Source organism: Vulpes lagopus, chromosome 8 (genome assembly GCF_018345385.1).
Source record: "Vulpes lagopus strain Blue_001 chromosome 8, ASM1834538v1, whole genome shotgun sequence".
Classification (NCBI taxonomy): Eukaryota; Metazoa; Chordata; class Mammalia; order Carnivora; family Canidae; genus Vulpes; species Vulpes lagopus.
The window spans coordinates 72544138-72566138 of NC_054831.1; the positions used below are offsets into that span (position 1 = coordinate 72544138).

The 22001-nt window shown below is 43.8% G+C and overlaps 2 protein-coding genes across 11 annotated transcripts in view; one reads left to right on the plus strand and one right to left on the minus strand.

Annotated features, from left to right (window-relative positions):
• The window catches only part of MCM10 (minichromosome maintenance 10 replication initiation factor), an 87856-nt gene that overhangs the window by 31387 nt on the left and 34468 nt on the right, over positions 1-22001 (minus strand). For 2 of the 8 annotated variants that reach the window (XM_041768129.1, XM_041768128.1), the window contains exons 19-21: positions 19530-19572; positions 19344-19443; positions 12456-13625 (exon numbers count right to left, since the gene is read on the minus strand). In XM_041768129.1, the coding sequence (XP_041624063.1) occupies positions 19360-19443; positions 19530-19572 (127 nt within the window). In that variant the 3' untranslated portion in view covers positions 12456-13625; positions 19344-19359. The other 6 variants (XM_041768133.1, XM_041768132.1, XR_005989617.1 and 3 more) reach the window with 5 other exon arrangements.
• On the plus strand, positions 352-10268 carry UCMA (upper zone of growth plate and cartilage matrix associated). Of its 3 annotated transcripts, XM_041768136.1 has the most exons (5): positions 352-409; positions 742-807; positions 910-1005; positions 5347-5445; positions 9918-10268. In XM_041768136.1, the coding sequence occupies exons 1-5, from the start codon at positions 352-354 to the stop codon at positions 10013-10015; spliced, it is 417 nt and encodes a 138-aa protein (XP_041624070.1). In that variant the 3' UTR covers positions 10016-10268. The 3 variants fall into 3 exon arrangements, with proteins under 3 accessions (XP_041624070.1, XP_041624072.1, XP_041624073.1); XM_041768138.1 differs by lacking the exon at positions 910-1005; XM_041768139.1 differs by lacking the exons at positions 742-807; positions 910-1005.

Sequence of the window (22001 nt, forward strand, 5' to 3'; positions counted from 1 at the left end):
TGATTCTTGGGCTGGGAATTCCAACAGCAACTCTTTGGGTGCAGAATCTTGGAAAGGCCACTTCAAAACTGTCTCAGCTGGAGCCCCACGACAGGCTCTGCTTCTGTGAAGGTCTGCGTGATGCCAAAAACATCTCCAGTGCTCCAGAAGGAGCAGCCAATGGAAGTCACAACTGAGACCCCTCCTACTCCCCCCCACCCCTCCCCACCCCTGCCAGGGGCATCCAGGTCTCCTGCCTCCCTCCCTCCTGGCATGCCTGGCACAGAAGTGAGGATCTGGCGGCCGGCTTCAAGTCCTGTAGAACCCTCTCTGCCCTGAGGTTCCCTAACGGAGTCTCAGCCCCTGGCAAAGATGGCCTGGAGAGAGCTGCTCCTTGCCTCCGGTCTCTTAGCTGCTGTGCTCCTGACCAGTGAGTATGGGGGGGAGGCTCCAGGATGGACTGGTGTTAGATGAGGCTTCTCAGCTGGCCCAGATCGGGTGTGTGTGTGTGTGTGCTTACTGTAGTACCTGGGGTGTGTGTGTTATGTGTGTGTATAACACAATACAACACAGAAAGAACAGCTTGCCTGGTGGTTTCCTGGGGAGACTGCTCTGCAGCTAGGATGTGAGGGACCCAGGGCCCCACAATGGGGCCTGGCAAGTCTCAGTGTTCAGGAAGGACTGTCCCAGCCCAGCTGTGGGTGAGGTGGGCAAAGGCTCCTCTTGGGGTGCTGCAGCCCTCAATGCTGTGCTTTCCCACAGTGCTGCAGGAGGGGACTGGTGCATCAGTGGGTACCCAGCAGGTGGCAGAACAAGAGGCCCAGGAAGGTGAGTGCAAGGGTCACCGAAGGGTGCAAAGCAGGTGGGCCAGCCACTGTAGTAGCCCTGGTGAACTTGCGTCGGTCATGACTGGCCACTCTTGGGTTTCAGATGTGGAACAGAAGATTTTCATGCAGGAATCAGATGCCTCAAATTTCCTCAAGAAGCGTGACAAGCGGTCCCCCAAATCCCGAGATGAGGCCAATGGTAAGGATGCTGGAGATCTGCACCTAACCCCCACCTCCCATTCCTTTCTCACAGTCAGCTGGGCTCTGGGGACTGCAAAGGGAGCCCAGAGGGAGGGTTCCACATAGACTATCGGGTATCGAAGTGACAGCGGCTCTGAATTAGAAATTCCACATTTCCTCAACTGCAGGGTCACATCTTGGGACTGCCCCATCAGGGTAAGGAACACACAAAGAGACAGTGCAACATTGAATGCACCTAACAGGGATGAGACGCTTCCCAATTCCAGAAAGTTTAAATGTTAAGAATTATGTTCTAGTCAAGAGGGAATGCAGTATCTGGGTGTGTGCTTTCTGGGGGTATCGGGCAGGCCCCCCATGCAAGAGCAACAAATGGCACTATAGCAGAGAGAGGGCACACAGGACCGGGAGCTCGGACTATGGGCTTGGTGACAGCTGTGCTAAGTGGCCTTGGCCACTTCCTCCCCTTGGCCCCAAGTTTCCTTATTTATAAGCTCCTGAAATTGTGGTATTCAGCCAGCAGTGGTTGTGGGGTTTTTTGTTTTTGTAATTTTTCATTTCCAATGCATTTGGAAGACTTTGGAGCTTGGAAGTGTGTCTCCTTCTCAGTCTGAAGTAGGCCCTGGTGTCCCTTGCCTGGCAAGGATCCTCATTTCCACCTGCTGACCCTGGAAGGCATCTGAGTTTTCTGCCCTTGGACTAGATTCTTCCAAGGACTCTGAGCTCTGTTTCTGAGGCTGTGGCTTGATTCATTACTTGTGCACGTGTCTGAATAAACTCTTTGTGTCCCTCGGCACACTCAGAAAGCTTTACAAGCTCTGTCAAAAATAACAAGACTGTTTTCAAATAATGAAAAAGGCTTGAAGATGAAATTCCTTTCCCACCCCCTCCAACTGGATAAGAATGAACCACACCGGGAAAATCTCCAGGCCTCTCACAACTTGAGATTTAGAAGTTAGCAAACATCGAATACTGGAAGGGCTGTGATGAAGGCTGGGCAGTTTGTGATGGAGATCAGAGAAGCGGCCTCCTGGCAGGCTTCCAGTGGGGAACAGGTGTGAATTTGGGAGAGGCGAATAGTTTCCATTCTCCTAAGCTGATTCAAAACCATGAGGAGTGTGATGAAGCCATGAGGTCCTCTCCTCAAAGAGAAGCTCTGTGGGTCAGTCGTGGGTGGATGGAGGGTGGGGTGGGCCAGGACAGCCTAGTGAAGACATAGGACACACCTGAGTTCACCTGCTGTCACCCAGTCAACTCCTGTGCAGGGGCAGGAGAACAGAGCCCAGTTATGTCTCGGGCTGGGTAACAGGCAGGTAACATTGATAGAATGCAATCTGGAATCAGGAAACAGGCATCTGACATCTCTAATCCTCTGGATAAAGATGCAAGACGTTCCTCTGGGATGAGAGGAGACGCTGAGAATACAATGCAGAACCTGAGAAGGGATGTACACAGTGCACAGGATGCATGGTGTTAACATGGCATTCTGTCCCAGGACTTAAATTGTCCGTAGCCATCGCTGAGTCCAGAGTCCCATCTGCTGCTCCTCCAGAAAGGCAACTTGGGAAGACCGCTTTTTTTTTTTTTTGAAGTACAAAGGAATGGAAAATGCTTGGTTAGGAACTGGTGATGGCTCATTAAGCACCTGCTTCCTACACTCCAGACCCCCTTGCCTGCCATCCCCAGTGGCTTTCTGGTGCCTGGAGCATGGGCACCTGGGGCTCTGCTCGTCCCAAGTGATGCCCTGACCAGCTGTGTAACTTTGATTAGGTCATTGCCCGTCTCTGAGCCTCAATTCCCTCTTGAGAAATGTATGGATGTGGGGCAAGCTGGTGGTGGTGGTGGGGAGGTGGATGCATGGGGGAGGACTGGAGTACCAATTCCTTCGCCAGTCTCAAGAGTCCTACAACTATGTGGGTAAAGGGGCAAGTGTGGGGAAAAACATGGAATCTGCAGTGAGACCAATTCACAGGTAATTGGACTTTTACTCTGAGTTAAAATAACATAATATAAATAACTAGTATTTATTTATGTATTATTACTCTAAGCCCCTTAACTTTCAAAGATTTCAGATGGCTTATGGTATTATCATTTCACAAAGAAATACTGTGTTGTTTGTGCCAGCACCACTGTAATGTGGGGTGGGGCAGGAAACCAATGGCTTCCTCAATTTCTTGGCTTCTGTCACCACTTTGCCCCTGACTTCCTATTGCACAGCCAAACTGGTGGGGACAACAGCACCTCAGTCTCCCCTCTTTGATGTGGTGATACCAGAGGAGTAGAGTTGTCCTTGAGGGGCCAGTTCCTCTGGCATCAGACATGGCCTTCCTGCTGTTGTGGATTTGTTCAGTTAAAGCCCAGTTAAAAACAATTCTGAGACTAAGAGAGCTTTTGGTAATTTCGTTCAGACAACTAGAGCTCTCACATGGAAAGAGGTCAAGATTTAAGGGTAGAAATGGATGAACCTGGAAACTATTTTACATCCAAAAAAAAAAAAAAAGCCTCCAATCTAGAAAGATTTATTTTCAGGCTAAATTAAAGCAGAGACAGCTGCACCTGCTGGAGCAGGTAAAGCGTGATGTAGTGATTCAGGTGGGGGTTCCCGCTGGGGCTCAAGGTACGGTTGGGTGACAGTTTTCTTCTGACCATGGAGGTGTACCCTCCCCCCCCTCCAATTTTATCATCTCAAACTAATATTTCTCATAAAAAGTTTATAGCCAGGGAACCTGTGTGGCTCAGTTAGATGTCAGACTCTTGGCTTTCAGCTCAAGTCAAGAGATGGAGCCCTGTGTCGGGCTCTACACTTGAGATTCTCTCTCCTTCTGCTCCTCCCTGTTCTCTCAAACAAAATCTTAAAAAACAAAAACAAAAACAAAACACGTTAACGGTCACCTTTACTAGAATGCATTGCCTTACAAAAGAAGCAGTTGGTCTCTTCCTCATCAGGAAGTTTACCTGGTCACCTCATATTCTGTACCAGTTACCTACTGCTGTGTGCCAATGGGCCCCTAAATTTAGCAGCTTAAAACCACATTTACGGACTCCTAGTCGCTGGCATCAGCAGTCCAGATATGCCTTAGCTGGGGGCCTCAGGGTCAGCGTCCCTCCCAGGCTACAGTCATCTCAAGGCCTGACTGCAAGATCTGCCTTCAAGCAAGCCTCTACGCCTTGCTGGCTACCTGTCAAGGCCACCAGTTCCTTGCCTTGAGTGGGCCTTTCCAGAATATCACTTGCATGGCAGCTGGCTTCCCTCAGAGCAAGGGACTCCCAAGAAGGAAGCCACATTCCATCATGTCTGCCATCTTCTGTTCATTAGCAGAGTCAATAAGGCCATAAGGCCAGCCCACATAAAGGGAGGTAACTGCCTAAGGGCACAAATATCAAGGATCCTCCAGATTGCCCTACCTAATTTTATCATCCCTACCATCATTTTGCCCTGCATACGTTTGTATCACAGTAGCCATAATGCTGGGCATGACTTATTTTTGTATCTTTCTCCTTATCCGGACGATAGGCCTCTAAAATAGAGGAACAGAATCTTTCTTGCCTTTTTAATCTGTGCCTGGCACGCATTTTGGCTGGAACAAGTACTCAAAGATGGACTTGAAGATATTAATGTGAAATTAACTTTATTTTTTAAGATTTCATTTATTTGAGAGAGGAGTGCATGAGAGAGTGAGAAAGAGAGTGAGCACGAGAGAGAGAGAGAGAGAGAGAGAGAGAGAACGAGTAGGGGGAGGGGTAGAGGAAGAGGGAGAAGCAGGCTCCTCACTGAACGGGACTCTATCCCAGAACCCTGAGATTATGACCTAAGCTGAAGGTAGACCCATAACCAACAGAGCCCCCCAGATGTTCCAATGTGAAATTTACTTTAAGTTGGTTATTCCCTCCTAGAATTCTTTATTATTATTTTTTAAAGATTTCATTTATTTATTCACAAGAGACACAGAGACACAGGCAGAGAGAGAAGCAAGCTGCCTGTGTGGAGCCTGATGCGGGACTCGATCCCAGGATCCTGAGCCAAAGGCAGATGCTCAACCACTGAGCCACCCAGGTGCCCCTAGAATTCATTTCTCATCACTGGATTTCTAGTTTCTAACTGGCCCAGTATACTTAAATGCACCATTAATTTTATGAGGGAAGTGAAATCGATTTTCTCATTTGCAAAACGCAGTGCTTGGACGAGGTGAGTTCTTGGGACCTTCACGTTTTAAAGTCTGTCTCAGGAGTAAATCATCTTCTTGAAGGTTAAAGTTTCTCAGACAAAATGATTTGTGTTCCCCTAAATGTGTACAACTGCCCCCATTCTTGAAGGCAACTCTCACTTCTTGCGCTTTCCCAGCGGAAAACAGGCAGAAACTGCGGGCTGATGAGCTGCGGAGAGAGTACCATGAGGAACAAAGGAATGAGTTTGAGAACTTCGTAGAGGAACAAAATGACGGTAAGAACTCTAGCACCAGCATCTTCAAGGAAGTGGGTCTTTGGGGGAAAATCAAAAGTTGCCTCCACTTCTCCCTATATTGTAATTGAAGGCGGGAGGGGTAGGAGAGGCTCCTTCCTCAGTTCACGTCTATTGGAGTCTTGAAGGAAGAAAGTCACACAAATGGCTCCCGAACTTGAGAAGGCATGAAGAGGGAGGAAACACCTGGATTTCCACAGGCTCGGGGAATTTCTGGCTGATTGTATTTTCTCATTCTCCTTGGGGGATCATGACGGAGGCCTATGTTCTCTGTCTTGGCACCTACACTGGTGACTTAGCTCTGGTTACATGTGGATTGGAAAGATCTCAAACTCACTTTCCACCCCCCTGGATTCACATCAACATGATGGCTCTAGGAACTACTCATTCTGGCCTTTGTTCACCTAATCACTCTAATAATCAGTGTCTTACCTGACTCGTGCAACCAAACCAGGAACCCTGACCTCAGAAAACAACTCACCCACAATGTTGGGCATGCTGTAAGTTTTATATGTTTTGCTTGTGCCCTTACGCGACTGGTCTTTCCTAAGCCTGGGCCTTTGCCTCAGAGTCTCTTGCCAGGCAAACAGCACACATCATTCTCTGCCTCAGCCCTTGGGCAGACAGGACTCCTCCCTCTCTCAGGAAATGCTTATTTCACCAAGTCTTCTGTGGGGCAACTGGGTGTAGGCAGAGGGAGGTTCTATCTTTGAACCAGTCTCCCTCCCAAGGCTTGGGATGGGACTTTGCACTGCATCTATTAAGTGTTCCCAAGTGTCACCCAGAGCAGAACCCCATAGAAATATCGAATAGGGCTGAGGCTAGTAGTCCAGGGTATGTATTTATGTTTATTTCTATTTGGGTCTTTCCTCACACTTCAAGATGGAAATGTTCCCAAGCAAGCTCCTTAATGCTCATGAGCTTGGAGAAAAGGCTCCAGTTTAGGTGACCTTTGCTAGAGAGTTGATTTTCATTCTTAAGTCATAAGCCTCCTGGCTTGTATGCTCTTGTGGACTTGGGGGGTAACGCTCTCCAAGGGCATCTCTTAGAAACAGGATACAATCACTAGCTACCCAAGGGCTGCAGGCCTCATGCCCACTGCCTCACAAGTGGCACTGGAGCTCTGCAAACAGGTGCTGGGCTTGGATCCTACCAAATCAAGCTTTCTTGGGAACATCCTGGAAAAAACCCCAGGCTGTTGTAACTCAGAGGCAAATATTTCTGTTGGACATTTATTTACCTTTGTGAACAACTTAAGGTGAAGCATTTAAAAAATGAGAATATGGCCTGCAAAAATTCCTTCAGGGTTTTTTGGTTCTTTTAAGTCATCTATTTTGGGCATTTGTAAATGTTTCAGGTCCAAATCCCTAGGATCTGGGTGGAGAATATTCAGTTTTTGTTCACAATGAAGAAAACCTTGGGGTAAGGGGTCAGGCAATTGAGGGATAACCAGCCCTCTACCAAAGGCAGAGGAGACTGCATTTAGGGGCCTCAGGACTTACCCACAAAGATGAAGACTCCACAGGCCAGGCTGTGGGTCTAAGGGCACTGTAGTGACAGAGCTGTTGTCACTGGTTGAACACCTGCTCTGACAGAGGCTATTTGGAACTACCCAACCCTTATAACCAGCCTCTTGGGTCTTAAAATTTCTGTGCTTTTGTTTTAAAAACTCAGGCTCAGAAAGGGTGCCTGAATATCCAACCTGCCATAACTAGTCAGGGATTTGAACCAAGGTATGTTTGCCAGCCTAGAAATGTTCTTATAAATGAAGGATAATCACATGTGTGGAGGTCTTGGGGGAACCTTCTTCAATCCAGGACTTGGTCCCTGCAGATGGACAGAGTGAGGTAAGGAGAGTGTGCCCCACCCCCACTCCCTAGTCTCCCCAGAGCTGGATAAAAGGAGGCAAAGAGATGGAGCAGGTCCAGCCAACCTGAGAGTAAATGACATGAAATGCATTTCAATTTTCCTCCTCCTCCCTCACGTATGCCCCAGAAAACTGCTGCATGGTAGCCAGGTTGGTGAAATCCTGACCCTGGGGTAGTGCTGAGGCCCCCACATACTCCTCAGTCAGGACACTGGTTTTTCAGTTGGCTATCATGATCTGACAGTGTCACTTATTCTCAGAATAACTGGCAGCAGTTGCAGGTTTGTCTCCACCCCTTAAAAGCAAAAGCTGAGGGATGACCATGGCTAAACAAAAGGACTAGGATTTCCAAAGGAGGAAGTTTAGGCACGTGATCTGGACCAGAGTGACCTTCCTGAGAGCCTGAGCACTCCATCTCAAAAGCCCATCCGTCCATCCAGGACACGGGACCTGTTCTGGGAATATTGTGGCTCCTGGTTGCTTCTCTACTCAAAATTACCAGTTTTATGAGCTAAAGATGCTGTTAGGCCTTTGATTTCTGCCTCTGGAAGTGCCAGGAAAGATTGTGTTGAGCTCCTACCTCTAAGGTCTGTGTGGGAGCCAAAGTCTGCTTCCACCTTCAGAGCAAGAAGCTTGGGTCAGCCCATCTGGGATTGGTTGCATGACACCTGGCTTGGCTAAAGCTGCTCAGCAGCAAGTGGTCCCCTACACAAAAGCCATGCTGTTAGCACCTTTACCAGAGACGCCTTCAATTTGTCTAAGTGAAATGGTGTATGAAGAAATTGGCATGATCTGGAGAAAAAAAAAATCAACTTCTATGTCAAAATCAGCCTCTTAAGGTCGGCAAAGAGTAGCTATGATCTATCTGGCCTGAGAAAGGTCTGATGGGCTTTCGCAAAGCCCAGCTGGGGCCTCTGACTCTAAGCTCTGGGCTGTTCTGGGCTACTAAGTCCCAAAAGGGATTTCTAAGATCAAGGGTAGCACTGACTCTTAGCTCCCATAGGAAGGAAACATACCCAGTGGTAACAAGGGGTCCTTCTTGTTGAGGGCATCTGGTTCTCATGGGTGTCTAAGGACCATGGGGACACACCCATTTTCTCCAAACCCTGATGCCACCCTGTTCACCCAATGCCCCAGAGAATGAGGTTCTCAAGTACCAGTCAGGTTCACAGGCTTTTTGGTGGTGAAGCCCACACTTAAAAAAGTAAGAGGTAGGTAAGGATAACTTCTGGGGTTCTGAATCCTTAGTATTATCTTTTTTCTGTTAAAACTTATCCTTCCAACATTTTCCACAAACACTGAAAAATTGTGGCAAAGAAATCTATGTAAAATTTGCCATCATAACCATGTTTAAGTGTGCAAGTCAGTGGCATTTGGTATGTTCACACGGTTGTGCAACTAGCAACACTTAGGGATTTCTAGAACCCCTTTCATCACTTCAAAGATCAACTCTGTACCCATTATAATACAGTTAGTTCCTCCTTCCCCCCAGTCTCTGTTAACCTCTAATACATTTTGGTCTCTACCAATTTGTCTGTTCTAGGTATTTCATAGAAGTGGAATCACACAGTATGGGTCTTTTGGCATGTTTCACTGACTGCATTTCAAGATTCATTCATGTTGTAGCATGTTATTAGAACTTCATTCCTTTTTATGATTGAATAATACATACGTGTGTGTGTGTTTATAGCTTCTTGTTTATCCATTCATTTGTCTCTATTTTCACTTCTCTTAGTTATATACCTAGGAGTAGAATTGTGAGGTTATGTGGTAATGCTGTTGAACTTTTTATGGTTGCCTTTTTACACACTGAGGGACTTGTAAATCTGCTTGTGCTTTAGTGGTCCCTACCAACAACGGGCAGTGTGGACTTGGCATCAGGTTAGCCTAATTTGACAATTGAATGAAGTTGTAATTCAGAGAACTGATTAAAGGCAGCAAAATCAAGACTTTCTTACTCATTAAATAAGACTCTTTTACTCACTAAAAACTCCCTTCTGTTCTTTTAGCCTTTTACTTTGAAAATTTTCAAATGGCAATGTAGTTCAAAGAACCTCCATATAACCATCATTCAGAATCAACGATTATCAAATTTCCCTCCACTTCATCCACCCCATTTTCTTATTAGTTTTTAAAACATAATTTTCTTTTTAAAGCCTGAGGAAAAAAAATTACTTATGACGCCATCACTTGAAGTTGATAGTTCTTTCTGTGATTTAGTTTTTCAACCGTAAAGCCTGTCATTTCTTTTCCATGCTGTTTTGTCCTCTTTGCACTTTATTAGCTACCTCTCCCTGCTTTGCTGGCTGTGTAGGGGAAAGAGCACAGAATTGGGAAATAGTTCTTGATCTTGGTTCTCCTGGCTACCAGCTCTTTCTCCTGCCTGGCTTGGTCCCCAAAGTGAGGCTTTTGGACTTTCTGTTCTGTGAGGTCTTTCAAGCTCAGACTGTTCTGTCACCAGTACACCCAGGCACAGTGTGTTCATGTCATCACAGGGTAGGCAGTTTGGGTTGATGACTGCTTGGTGGTTCTCCTCAGACCAGAGTCCTCTCCATACTAACACGACGACTTTACCTCTGCTCCCCAGAACAGGAAGAGAGAAGCCGGGAAGCTATTGAGCAGTGGCGCCAGTGGCATTATGATGGCCTGTACCCATCGTATCTCTATAATCGCCACCACATCTGACCTCATCTTTATTGACCAAGACAATGGAGACTGAGACTCACATACCTACCCCATGTGTTTGAACAACGCTTCCACACAAACTGGCCTCTTTGGGGCTTGGTGTGGTAAACACACAAGCCTTTTGCTCTGATTAAGATGCCCTGACTTTTGCTTCTTTGCAGATGATTTTCTGAGGTGAGCAAACATCTGTGGGGCTTCCTAGCACCAAACTAACAGTGACTTCCCCTTACTTGGCCATTGTCTCCCACAGTAAGATTCCTGTCCTATAGAACAATGAAAAGGATCACAGTAAAAAGAAAACATGACATGTTTGCTTACAGCTTAGAAATAAATGTGCTGAGTTGACCCTGCGTATTATCTTCTGAAAACTCATCAAACGGAGCCATGCCAACTTGTCTCCCCTAGTGACAAGTTACTCTGACCTAGGCATTGAAAGCCTAAACTCAAGGAGTATGGCTCATGATTCTTCTCAGTCTGTGTCACCAAGTCACATAAGCGCAACAGAAATGTTCACACAATTGTTTAGATTAAGACCATTCTCTGGGAGTTACTGGGCCCAGATGCTTCCCCATGTCTCTGACATATTGAGGTTCAACTGCGGTTCCTTAACAGCATCAAATCAGAAGCCAGGGTTACAGCAAGGCCAACTGTAACCAAAACAATAAAGCAGAAGAGATTTAGGCTTGGTGTTAGGTACTTCAGTTTCCCTCCTACTGCCTGCACACCTTAGCTTAAGGCTGCTATAACACTGCATAACAAACCCAGTGGCTTCACACAGTAAAAAATGTATTCTCTTACAGTTCTGGAGGCTAGAAGTCCAAATTCAAGGCATCAGCACAGCCACATGCCCTCTCTCTCTCTAGGGAAGGATCCTGCCTTGCCTCCTGCAGCTTCTGGTGGCTGTAGGACTCCTTGGCTGTTGGCAGCGTCACTCCAATCTCCACGTCTGTTGTCACAGGACCTTTCCCTTTGTGTCTTCATATCTCTTCCCTCTGTGTTTCTCTATCTCTTCTCAATATCATTTCAAAGTGAACTCTACACCCAACATAGGCCTCGAACTCACAAATTTGAGATCAAGAGTTGCATGCTCTACCTTTTTGTAAGGACAGCAGTCATACTGAATAAAGGGATGGGGGAGGACACAACCAGCTTCTTACAGTGATCCTTTCTTCTCTCCAAACCACTTTGCTTCCAGCCCCAGACTCACCAACTATCCTACTTTATCCTTGCTCTCAACTACCCTCAGCAATTCTACACTAAGAATGCAGAACGATTAAGAATAATTATAGCAGGCACCTCTGTGGGGTCATAGTATATTAGAAAATACAGAGGACTCTAAATGAAGCATTCTCTTTTAGCCATCTCCCTGCCCCTTTGCTTTAAGGAAAAGCCGCTCAGCTGTGGTAAAATACTTCTTCACCAGGGATGGGATGATTTATCAGAGCAGGACATTTTGTACCAAATGCATGTATTTTAAAGTAATCTTTATTAAAAAAAAAAAAAAAGATTTTATTTATTTGAGACGTGGTAGAGAGCATAGAGGTAGAGGGAGAAGCAAACTCCCCACTAAGTAGAGTCCAATGGGCTCGATCCCAGGACCCTGAGATCATGACCTGAGACAAAGGCAGAATACTGAGCCACCCAGGTGCCCCTAAGTAATCTTTTAAAAGGCTGATAAAACCTAGCGATTAAGCAAACATGCATATCCAAAAATCACTTCATCTATAGTTAGCACTCTATTTTCTCTCACAAATTCCAAGCAGGAGCTGAACTGGCCTCAGGGAGGTAACAGTGGCACAGGGCACACTCTATCATTAAACGCTGTCACCTGGGCAGGTGGAATGGAGGGGCCCTTCTCTTCTCAGGAGTCCTAGGATTCATACTTTGGAGGCTTGGGGCACAAGTCCCTGCACAAAAGCCAAAGCAGTGCCCAATTTTTCAGTGGCATGACGCACTTGTGTTGAATGTGCCTTAACCATGATGACTAGTAGCTGAGCCTCTGGAATACTCTGACTATGCTCCACAGTGTGTATGCTAAAGCTGTGCTACCAACATACGCCTTCCCTGTCTGTGGGTATCTAAGTTGGATCAAAGTAGAATGCTTCCAAAAGGGAACCAGGAGAATAAGGAAAACTTCCCTCAGAATTGGAGATGCAGAGAGAGGCAGAGGGAGAAGCAGCTCCCTGCTGGGAGTCCACTGTGGGACTCGATCCCAAGACTGAGATCACGACCTGAGCCGAAGGCAGACACTCAACCACTGAGCCACCCAGGCGTCCCTGAAAGCTCCCTCTTTCTAACAAGATCTAACAAGAGTATCTGCCTTGACCATGTAGCCCATTATTATATTGTCACAGGCATGTTCCTTGCTTCTTTCCATAAACAAGGAGATGATCATCGAATCAGGTCCTTTTACTGTAAACCTTCTCACGGTGCAGCTGGTATGGCTCTCTGCGGCGTAAGCACACTTCTTTGGGAGGCAAGGGGTAGGGGGTGCTCAGGTAATTGTCTGGGCTCCTAAGTTATCTCTCAATAGCCCAGTTTGTATTTTCATCACATGGCCCGAGTGTATGTGTGTGTGTGTGTGTGTGTGTGGGTGTTTGTGTGTGTCTTTGCTCCCTTTGCACGTCGGTGAAAATGCCACTTTACTTACCCATGCCTCTATTAATAAGACAAACCTCTGGAAATGAAATGATGGGTCAGGACTTATACATGTTAAACTGGATAAATCAGGTTTCTCTTCGAAGACATTCTATGCGCTGTCACTGTACACATCTGCCAATCCTTTCCTATACCAAGCAGACTGAGAATATTGGGGGAAAGGCTAGGAAGGGGGAACTCTTTCAGGATATGCAATCCATGGTGTTTCCTCAGACAGCAAACGTCCCCTTCAGGTCTAGCCTCCAAATCACACCCATGTATAGCAGCCATACATTTCTACCAACAACCCCAAAGCCTCAATGGAAGGACCGGCAGCCTTAAATGAGAAACTTTGCAGATGGCTCAATATTTTATTACTATTTTTACTTATTACCTGATGAGACAAATTACTTGAGAAGGGAGAGTTCAAAGTTTCAAAACATAAATCTCAACAGAAAGGAATGGAGTTTGCCTGCTGTTAGCCACCTCCCATCTCTGATCCCAACTGGAGACAGTCATCAGCTTGTGTAGAAAAAAAGGTCAGAGAGGTTCCTCTCTGAACTGTTGGGCAGGAGATGCATGCGTGGGCTCCCATCTGCTTCCTACTGCACCCCTGACTGGCAGACCAGATCCCTGCCTGTCTTGCTCTAGCAGGTGGGGCTCCTCATTGTAGTGCCTAATCCCACACCTAGATGAGAAATTCTCGCTGAGAGGCATGTAGGAGCAACACATCCCTGTCCTTAACTGGGTTACTAAATGAGAGAAGACCTGGTGAGTCAACCAACTAGGGCTGGTAGTTGGGCAGAAGCACTGCAAGCTGAGCTGACGGCTCACTCTGATCCCGAGGCCAGTCCGCAGGCTGCTGGGTCAGGGGTACAGGTGAAAGTACCTTGTACTTTACATCAACCGCATGGAACTGAAACAGTCTTCTTGGTTGGCCAGATCCAGTCTCTGAGCTGTTCGGTTGGTAACCCTAATTGACAAGGGGGAATGTGTGTGTTTACACATCCAAGTTATGTAAACAAAAAGAAAAAGCAAAGCACTGCTCTCCACCTTAGTCATGAAAATGGAGGAGCCACATTTTGCGTCCTACTGGTGATAACACATCTAAATGCCTTCTGGTAAAAGGGCCAGCAACTAGGTAGAGGGCAGCTGATGGATTCAGACCCACAGCCACCCACACCAGCAGGAAGGAATACTCAGGCCATACTGATGTCAAGAATCCAGGACAGTGGGGCTGAATAACCAGTTTAAGACAATAAAACGGTCTGTCTTTGCCTCTTCAATGGCTATGCTTGGCACGTTGGCCCGATAAAGAACTCTGGCAAAAAAAAAAAAAAAAAAAAAGCAATCTATTACCTGGTTTTACTCCCATCCTTAGCAAGGACCCCATTATACCTCAGTATTTCAAATTCCACCCAGAATTCCTTCACTGAAAACCAATCAGTCATTTTTCCTGGGTAGGGACAAACATGCCAAAGGTAACACGAGCGGGAATCTGGGCACCCACATTTACTAGGAAATCAGTAATCAAACAATTTATACTTTATTAGGGACTGGCCTTGTCCAAAGTGTGGCCTTTTGGACTCCTCTGTTCTTTCATTACTCTCCCCTAGTCCTATAGGGATTCCAGGTAAGTGGTTAAAAACAAATTTGTTGAAGGATGAATTGGCAAAAACTCATTATTTTTATTTATTTATTTTATTACTTTTTAAGATTTTATCTATTTTTAAGTAACCTTTATACTCAATGTGGGGCTTAAACTCACAACCCCAAGGCCAAGAGTTGCATGCTCCACTGAGGCAAGCCTGGTGCCTTCAAAACTCATTATTTTAAATGTTTTTTAAGACAAAGAGAGCGTGTGCAAGGGGGAGGGGCAGGGGGAGGGTCAGAGGGAGAGGGAGAATCCTAAGCAGGCTCCATGCCCAGCACAGAGCCTAAGGCAGGCTTGATCTCACAACCCTGAGATCATGACCTGAGCTGAAATCATGAGTCAATGTGTAACTGACCGAGCCACCCAGGCGCCCCAGTACAATTCCTTTAAAAAAATATTTTGGCAGTTTCTTTCTTTCCTTTTTTTAAAAGATTTTATTTATTCATTTGAGGGGCGGAGGGAAAGGGCACAGGGAGAAGGAGAAGCAGATTCCCCACTGAGCAGGGAGCCTGATGCAGGGCTTGATCCCAGGACCCCAGGACCATGACCTGAGCTGAAGTCAGATGCTTAACCAATTGAGCCACCCTGGTTTAGCAGCTTTTTTTTTAAAAAAAGCTAAACATACACTTACCATTTGACCTGGAAATCCCATCCCTAGATATTTAACCTGAGAGACAAAAACACATAACCAAAGAAAGACTTCTACCTGAATATTGGTAGAGGCTTTATTCATAATGGCCCCAAACTGGAAATACTCTAACTCAGATGTCTATCAACAGGTGAATAAATAAATTGTGGGGCATATCCATCCAGCAAAATACTCAGCAATAAAAAAACAATGAATTACTGATCTATGCACCTACACGGATACATTTTGAAATACACTGAATGAAGGAAGCCAAATACAAGGGGGTGTTCTGCAGGATTCTATTTAAGTGAGGCTCAAAAGGCAGGTTGAAACTTCAGGGATAGAAAGCGGATCTGTGATGGGGGTGGAAGACAGGGAAATCGCAAAAGCTGCTGATGGGATGGAAATGTCCTACATCTTGCTTGTGGTGGTGCTTACCTGGGTGTCTGTATTCATCAAAACTTAATGAATCATACACTTAAAATGTGTGCCTTTACTATGTAAAATTTAGGCCTTACTAAAGCTGATTAAGAAAAAGACCAATACTTGCTTGCTTCGGCAGCACAGATACTAAAACTGGAAAGAAAGATACCAAAAGAGAAGTCTTGGCTCAAGCAATATTACCACAGCCTTTGTTCCAATCTGAGTTTCAACTTATGTTTTCGAATCCCTTAAATCAATTTCCTAATTCTGCAAAAAGGAGACACACTCAATCTGGTCTTGTTTTGGAAAAAAATCATACAGTTGCTTATTATTCGTGGATTCCCTTAATTGCTAAAATTTATTAGTAACCCCAAAATCATTACTTGTGGGGTCTTTCTGGTCATCTATGTATGTGCAGAGCAATGAAAAATATGAGTTACCCAATGCACACACTCCCAGCTGGTGTCAAACTGACATCCTTGCTCATTTCAGCCCTGATACTGTAAGCAAATGTCCTTTTTTGTCATGTTTTTCACATTTTTGTGCTTTTTGTGGGTGATCTTGCTGTTCAAAATGGCCCTGAGCATAATGGTTTAAGTGTTATCTAGTGTTCTTCAGTACAGGAAGGTTGTGTGGTGTGCCATGTGGAGAAGATATGTGCTAAGATCAGCTTCATTCAGTCATGATTTATAGTGCTGCTTTCTCTGAGCTCCACATTAATGTATCAACAATATTTATTTAAAATGGTGTCTAAACAGAAACACACATAAAACAAGGTTACAAAATGTAAGACAAAATATAAGTCTGTGTGGTGTAACCTGTGTAGGGCACAGCAGGGCTCATTCTCATTTTGATCTATACAGTTTGGCATTGTGCCTATACTGTCAACATTTTTTTTTTTTTTAAGGTTTATTTATTTGACTGGAAGGTGAGCAAGAGGGAGAGTGAGAGAGGGAGAAAAAGCATCCTTAAGCAGACTCCCAGCCCAGTGTGGAGCCTGATTCCGGCCTTGATCCTAGGACCCCAAGATCATGACCAAGCAGACTCCCAGCCCAGTGTGGAGCCTGATTCCAGCCTTGATCCTAGGACCCCAAGATCATGACCTGGGCCAAAATCAAGAGCCAGGGACAGCCCCGGCGGCGCAGCGGTTTAGCGCCACCTGCAGCCCGGGGTGTGATCCTGGAGACTGGGGATCAAGTCCCACATCAGGCTTCCTGCATGGAGCCTGCTTCTCCCTCTGCCTCTCTCTCTCTCTCTCTGAATAAATTAAAAAAAAAAAAAAAAAATCTTTGGGCAGCCCTGGTGGCTCAGTGGTTTAGCACTGCCTTCAGTCCAGGGCGTGATCCTGGGGGCCTGGGATCGAGTTCCACATCGGGCTCCCTGAATGGAGCCTGCTTCTCCCTCTGCCTGTGTCTGTGCCTCTCTCTGTGTCTCATGAATAAATAAATAAAATATATTAAAAAAACAACAACAAAAACCCAAAATCCAAGAGCCAGCAGCTTAACCAAGTCACCCAGGTGCCCCTCAGCTTCTTTTAAATTTTAAAACTTTCACAGCTTTTCCACAAACTGCTATTAAATCAACCTATTTCTTCCATTTTGTATCTATTATTTTCTTTAGATATATCACTGTTTTTTTCCTCAATATTGGTGAATATGGAATTTCATTTTTTGAGCCATCCATCCTTGAGAGCTGTATTGTTTCCAAACATCTACCCATGGGATCAGATGTCTATTTTACCTGTCAAGGACAGCTCTGATGTCCTCCTATGAGTGACACACTTAGGCAAACAGATTTACTCTCCTGACTTTTAAAAATCCACGTTCTCAGGCACATTTAATCTGCTATACACATCAAGCTTCACTTGCATCCTCATCTACTTTTACATAAAAATCCAATTCATGTTATCTCTTCCTGTCAACTTTGCTAAAAAGTTTTTGTTTGCTAATTTAGATCACTGTGTACTTCCTCTGTTTGGATGGACTATGATCACATAATAAACCCTAAATTGCCAATAACAAGGGTAAGGAAAAATTAAACACATGTTTGGACTTATATAAAAGCATTTAATACATTGATAAACAGAATAGTATTAAAAGACTGATCTCACTGATGAATCATAATTTCAATCCAAACAAGTAAGTTCCCCTTCTGGCCCTCCGCCCCTTCTCATCGTTGAGTACTCTATGAGACCTCCAATGAAAGCCCTCCAACATCTAGAGTAACTGAGAATTTGATGATTTTTTAAATTATTATAGTACCTTATAATACTTATTTATGATATACAAGTGAACGGGGGCTCTTATGGCGCCCTTGGTCCAACAGGAATGTGTACGTTTCTTTCATATGAATGGGATTGCTGGCGTTCAAGTCCTTGTCAGGCACTTCTTCACATACATTGTTCTAATTTAAGTTTATGGCATAAACTAACTGAGCCATTAAAAATATCACAGTTTCAAGTGCCTTTGGTCCTTATTAAGAATCAAACACTTTATTCTTTTCTTCATTAGTTAAAAATTAAAACAAACAGCTCCTGGGAAGTGAAATACTCCTAAAAATATACCTTTTACAATATAACCCTAGGAGAAATGCAAAGGGTCAGACACAGCACCTTCTACTCCTATTGAGCAGAATTTGATGAAATCTAAGGCATGTACAATGTTTTCTGGCTCTTGAAAACCTACAAACATTTCCCACAATGAGCTCCTGTAAGCATTATGCCCTACCATAATACCATCATGGGGGAAACCTGATCTATTTCTAGATAGAATTTAAAATCCCAACATAATAATCTTACCAATTTACTCGATCTTTGGATGGTATCAGCATTCACTTGGAAAAGCAGGTTGTCCAGGTGTAGGAATCTCCTAAATAGCATTTTTTTGGGTGCTACTTTGAACAAGGTTTGACCTATAATTCTTGATGTGTTTGATAAAATATATCTGCAAATCTCAAACTCCCTGTCTTTCAGAGATGTTTCTGTTTTTTCTTTTTTTCAAGATTTTATTTATTATTCATAAGTGACATAGAGAAGCAGAGACATAGGCAGAGGGAGAAGCAGGCTCCCTGTAGGGAGACTGATGCAGGACTCGATTCCAGGACCCCGGGATCATGACCTGAGCCAAAGGCAGAAGACACTCAATCACTGAGCCACCCAGGTGCCCTGTTTTTGTTTTTTAATCATTGTTCACACCTTCTTAAACTCTGCATTCATTTTGGTTAGAGGTTTTGAAGTTTCTTTAAGCCACATTTAAACAAAGCTGTGTGCTTTAAAATGATGAGATTTTAGGTGTTTCTATTAAAGAGCTCCACAATATTGTAAAGGCACAAACCATATAAATATGAATTAAATGCCACATGAGGCAGTGAATTATTATATTTGAAAAGCAAAAGAAAGGTAAGAATGGAATTGAGAGAAGGAACCTGGCTCTGATGTCAATATATCAAGATTATATCAAGGTTGATGAATATAATTATCCATATGGGAAAAGTTGTATTATTTGCAGAATTTGAGTGCTGAAAAGTACACTTCAACATCATTTACTCCAAGCCTCCTCATTTTCTAGGTAAGAAAACAGAAGCCTAGAAGTTACACAACCTATCCAGGGTGAGCTAAATTAATTCTTTTACTTTTGTGTGCCCATATAAATACGAGAACTTTACTCTGATCAAGAAGCAACGCTACACATTATATAACCCAAGACATACAGCAACACAGCTCTCAATTTACCTTTCAGTTTCTGAGCAAAAAATCTGCACAAATGCAGCCATCAGTAGCAAGAACACGGGAGAAAACAGTAATTTGATTCATCACTTAAAGATCATTGTTATTTTCTGTTTTGTTGCTTTGATACCAAATTTAAGTAGGCAAAACATGTAGGTTTAACAAGTACTTGTTTGGACTGTGTCAATCAGGAATATGAGCAATACGGAGCCAATACCCTTGCTTTTCCAGAGCCGTAAGAAACAATGTAGGTCGTGGGTACCTGTTTGAAGTCAGGGCTATTTAAGGCTATTCAGAAATTTGGCATGTTCTTCTCCTCTTGGCAATAGGGTTTCTCCTCCTATCTTTGGGCCTGTTTTTTCCTAGAAAAATGAAAATAGTTCAGTGAGAAATGGATCAACATTATTTGCACAGATCACTAAAATTGGTTACCTTGCAAATGACCTACCTTAAGCATTCCATCTCGTTCCCACTTGAAGAGGCCACAGTTACTGAAACAGAACAGATGAGATTCACTCAATGGTGAAGTATGGGCTGATACTTAAAAACAACTGGGTTCACTGCACTTGCAGGAAGAGAACATGCCATTCAAACAAAAGATAAGGTAACACTCATATAACAGGTTACGTTCTAACGCTACTGAAAATATAGAGTCCAATGATTTGAGAGATAGTCTTCAGATCTTTTGTAAAAAGCTAGATACTTCAAAGATGGAATATGAAATCATAGTGTAACAGGGTATGCACATGGCAGGTGATAAACACAAGAGTGGCTTCTACTGATGGGCATCAGGAAGAGACATAGAATATGAAGCTAGCCCTCTGATGTCATGTAGTTATGGCTTCCCCCGTTTCCCTTTTCTGGAACTAAAAGCTTGTGATAAGAGAAGTTTAAACTTCCTTCTGATCTGCCCAGTCCTTCACCCTTTTCAAACTTAAAGATGTTTACTCTCTTATTGTTCAGAGGGCCTAGAGACTTTTGTTCAAGATGAGTCCAACCCTGAGAAGATATGGCTACTACACAGAAAGCTTATTTTTCTACAACGTTCACTCTGCTGAAATAAAGCTACCTGCTTTTGTACATAAAGTTTTATTTGAACACAGCCATGTCCGTTTGTTTTTGTATTACCTACGTTGCTTTTGAGGTCTAACACCAAGCTGGGTAGTCATGAAACAGACCACCTGGTTTATGAAACATAATATATTTGCTATCTGGGTTTTGACAGAAAAAGTTTGCCTTGTTCTGTTTTAGATCAAGAATTGACAAGAAAAAGTCTAGAAAAGCAGTTGTGACAAAAATAATAGCACTGCCTGGAGGATGAAAAAGCATCTTGCTCTTCCCTTTGTGAATTGTACTTATTACTTATTCATGGAATTTTTCTGATACTCAATTTTATAGAAGCTCTTGCTGTTAAAATATTTCGGAGAAGTATCAATATACAAAAAAAAAAGTATCAATATACAGAGAGATACTTTGAAAAATTATAATCCAGATTGTAACAATTTCACAAACCAACTCCTGACAAGGTAATGAACTAGCATGGGGTCTGGGGCTCCTCAATCCCAATCAGCCCTGGAGAAACTTGGGAGTGAAGTATGAGTTCCAGGAAGTAAACAAAACACAAAATACAAGCAAGTAGGAGGTGACACTCTCCTGGAGAGACATTCTTGGGAAGCCTAAGGAGATCCTGAAATTGCATAAGACTCATTATCATATTTGATCCTTTAAGAATAAGTCAATAAAGTAAAAAAAAAAAAAAGTAAAAATCAATCCCATATATTTGAAAATTAAACAGTATTACTAACTCTTAGATGAAACAGGAAGTCATCAAAGGCATTAAAAAACACTTAAAAAAATTTTATTTAGGTAAACTCTATACCCAATGTGAGGCCTGAACTCACAACCCCGAGGTTGCAAGCTCCTCTGACTGAGCCAGCCAGGTCCCCCAAGAAATACTTTTTAACTACAGGCCAAATGTAATGGGAAACACTGAAGCAGGACTCCTTAGAGGGAAGCATGTAGCTTTAAACACATTGATGAGGGAACAAGAAAAGTTAAAAACTAGTAAGCGGAGGATAAGCAATTAGCTCAAGTTGTCAAAAGGATACAGAGAAAACCCAAAGAAACAAGGAGGACAGAAAGATAAAGACAGAAATCAGTAAAACAGAAAGAAAATCAGCTAGAGAAAAGAACATGTTATTAAGAAAATCCTGGGCAGCCCGGGTGGCTCAGTGGTTCAGCACCACCTTCAGCCCAGGGCATGATCCTGGAGTCCTGGGATCGAGTCCCACGTCGGGCTCCCTGCATGGAGCCTGCTTCTCCCTCCTCCTGTGTCTCTGCCTCTCTCTCTCTCTCTCTCTCCCTGCATGGAGCCTGCTTCTCCCTCTGCTTCTCTCTCTCTCTCTCTCTGTATGTCTCTCATGAATAAATAAATAAATAATCTTTAAAAAGAAAGAAAAAAGAAAGAAAATCCTAAGAGAAAATACATTTAGGTACTATACCATAGTTATCGAAAAAAATCTGCATATAAGTGGAGCTAGGCAACTGAATCCTTCATAAATTGAATATTGAATATAACTGCATACTAAAATAAGAAATCCTTGACATAACCCCCAAACCACTAATAATCCAATCAAAATGGGCAGAAGATAAGCATAGACTTTTTTCTAATGACACACAGTTGACCAACAGACACATGAAAAGATGCTCAACATCACTGATTATTAGGGAAATGCAATTCAAAACCACGAGATATCACCTCACACCTGTCAGAATGGCTAGAATCAAAAAGACAAGAAATAACAAGTGTTGGTGAGGATATGGTGCTCTGCACACTGCTGCAGCCACTGTGGAAAACAGTATGGAGGTTCCTAAAAAAATAAAATACAGACCTATCCTATGATCTAGTAATCCCACTACT

Bases quoted from the DNA above. Each gene is read 5' to 3' on its own strand.
- UCMA (XM_041768136.1), top strand. From the start codon at position 352: ATGGCCTGGAGAGAGCTGCTCCTTGCCTCCGGTCTCTTAGCTGCTGTG. The intron at 1,006-5,346 runs GTAAGGATGCTG...GCGCTTTCCCAG, and splicing joins ATCCCGAGATGAGGCCAATG to CGGAAAACAGGCAGAAACTG. The intron at 5,446-9,917 runs GTAAGAACTCTA...TCTGCTCCCCAG, and splicing joins CGTAGAGGAACAAAATGACG to AACAGGAAGAGAGAAGCCGG.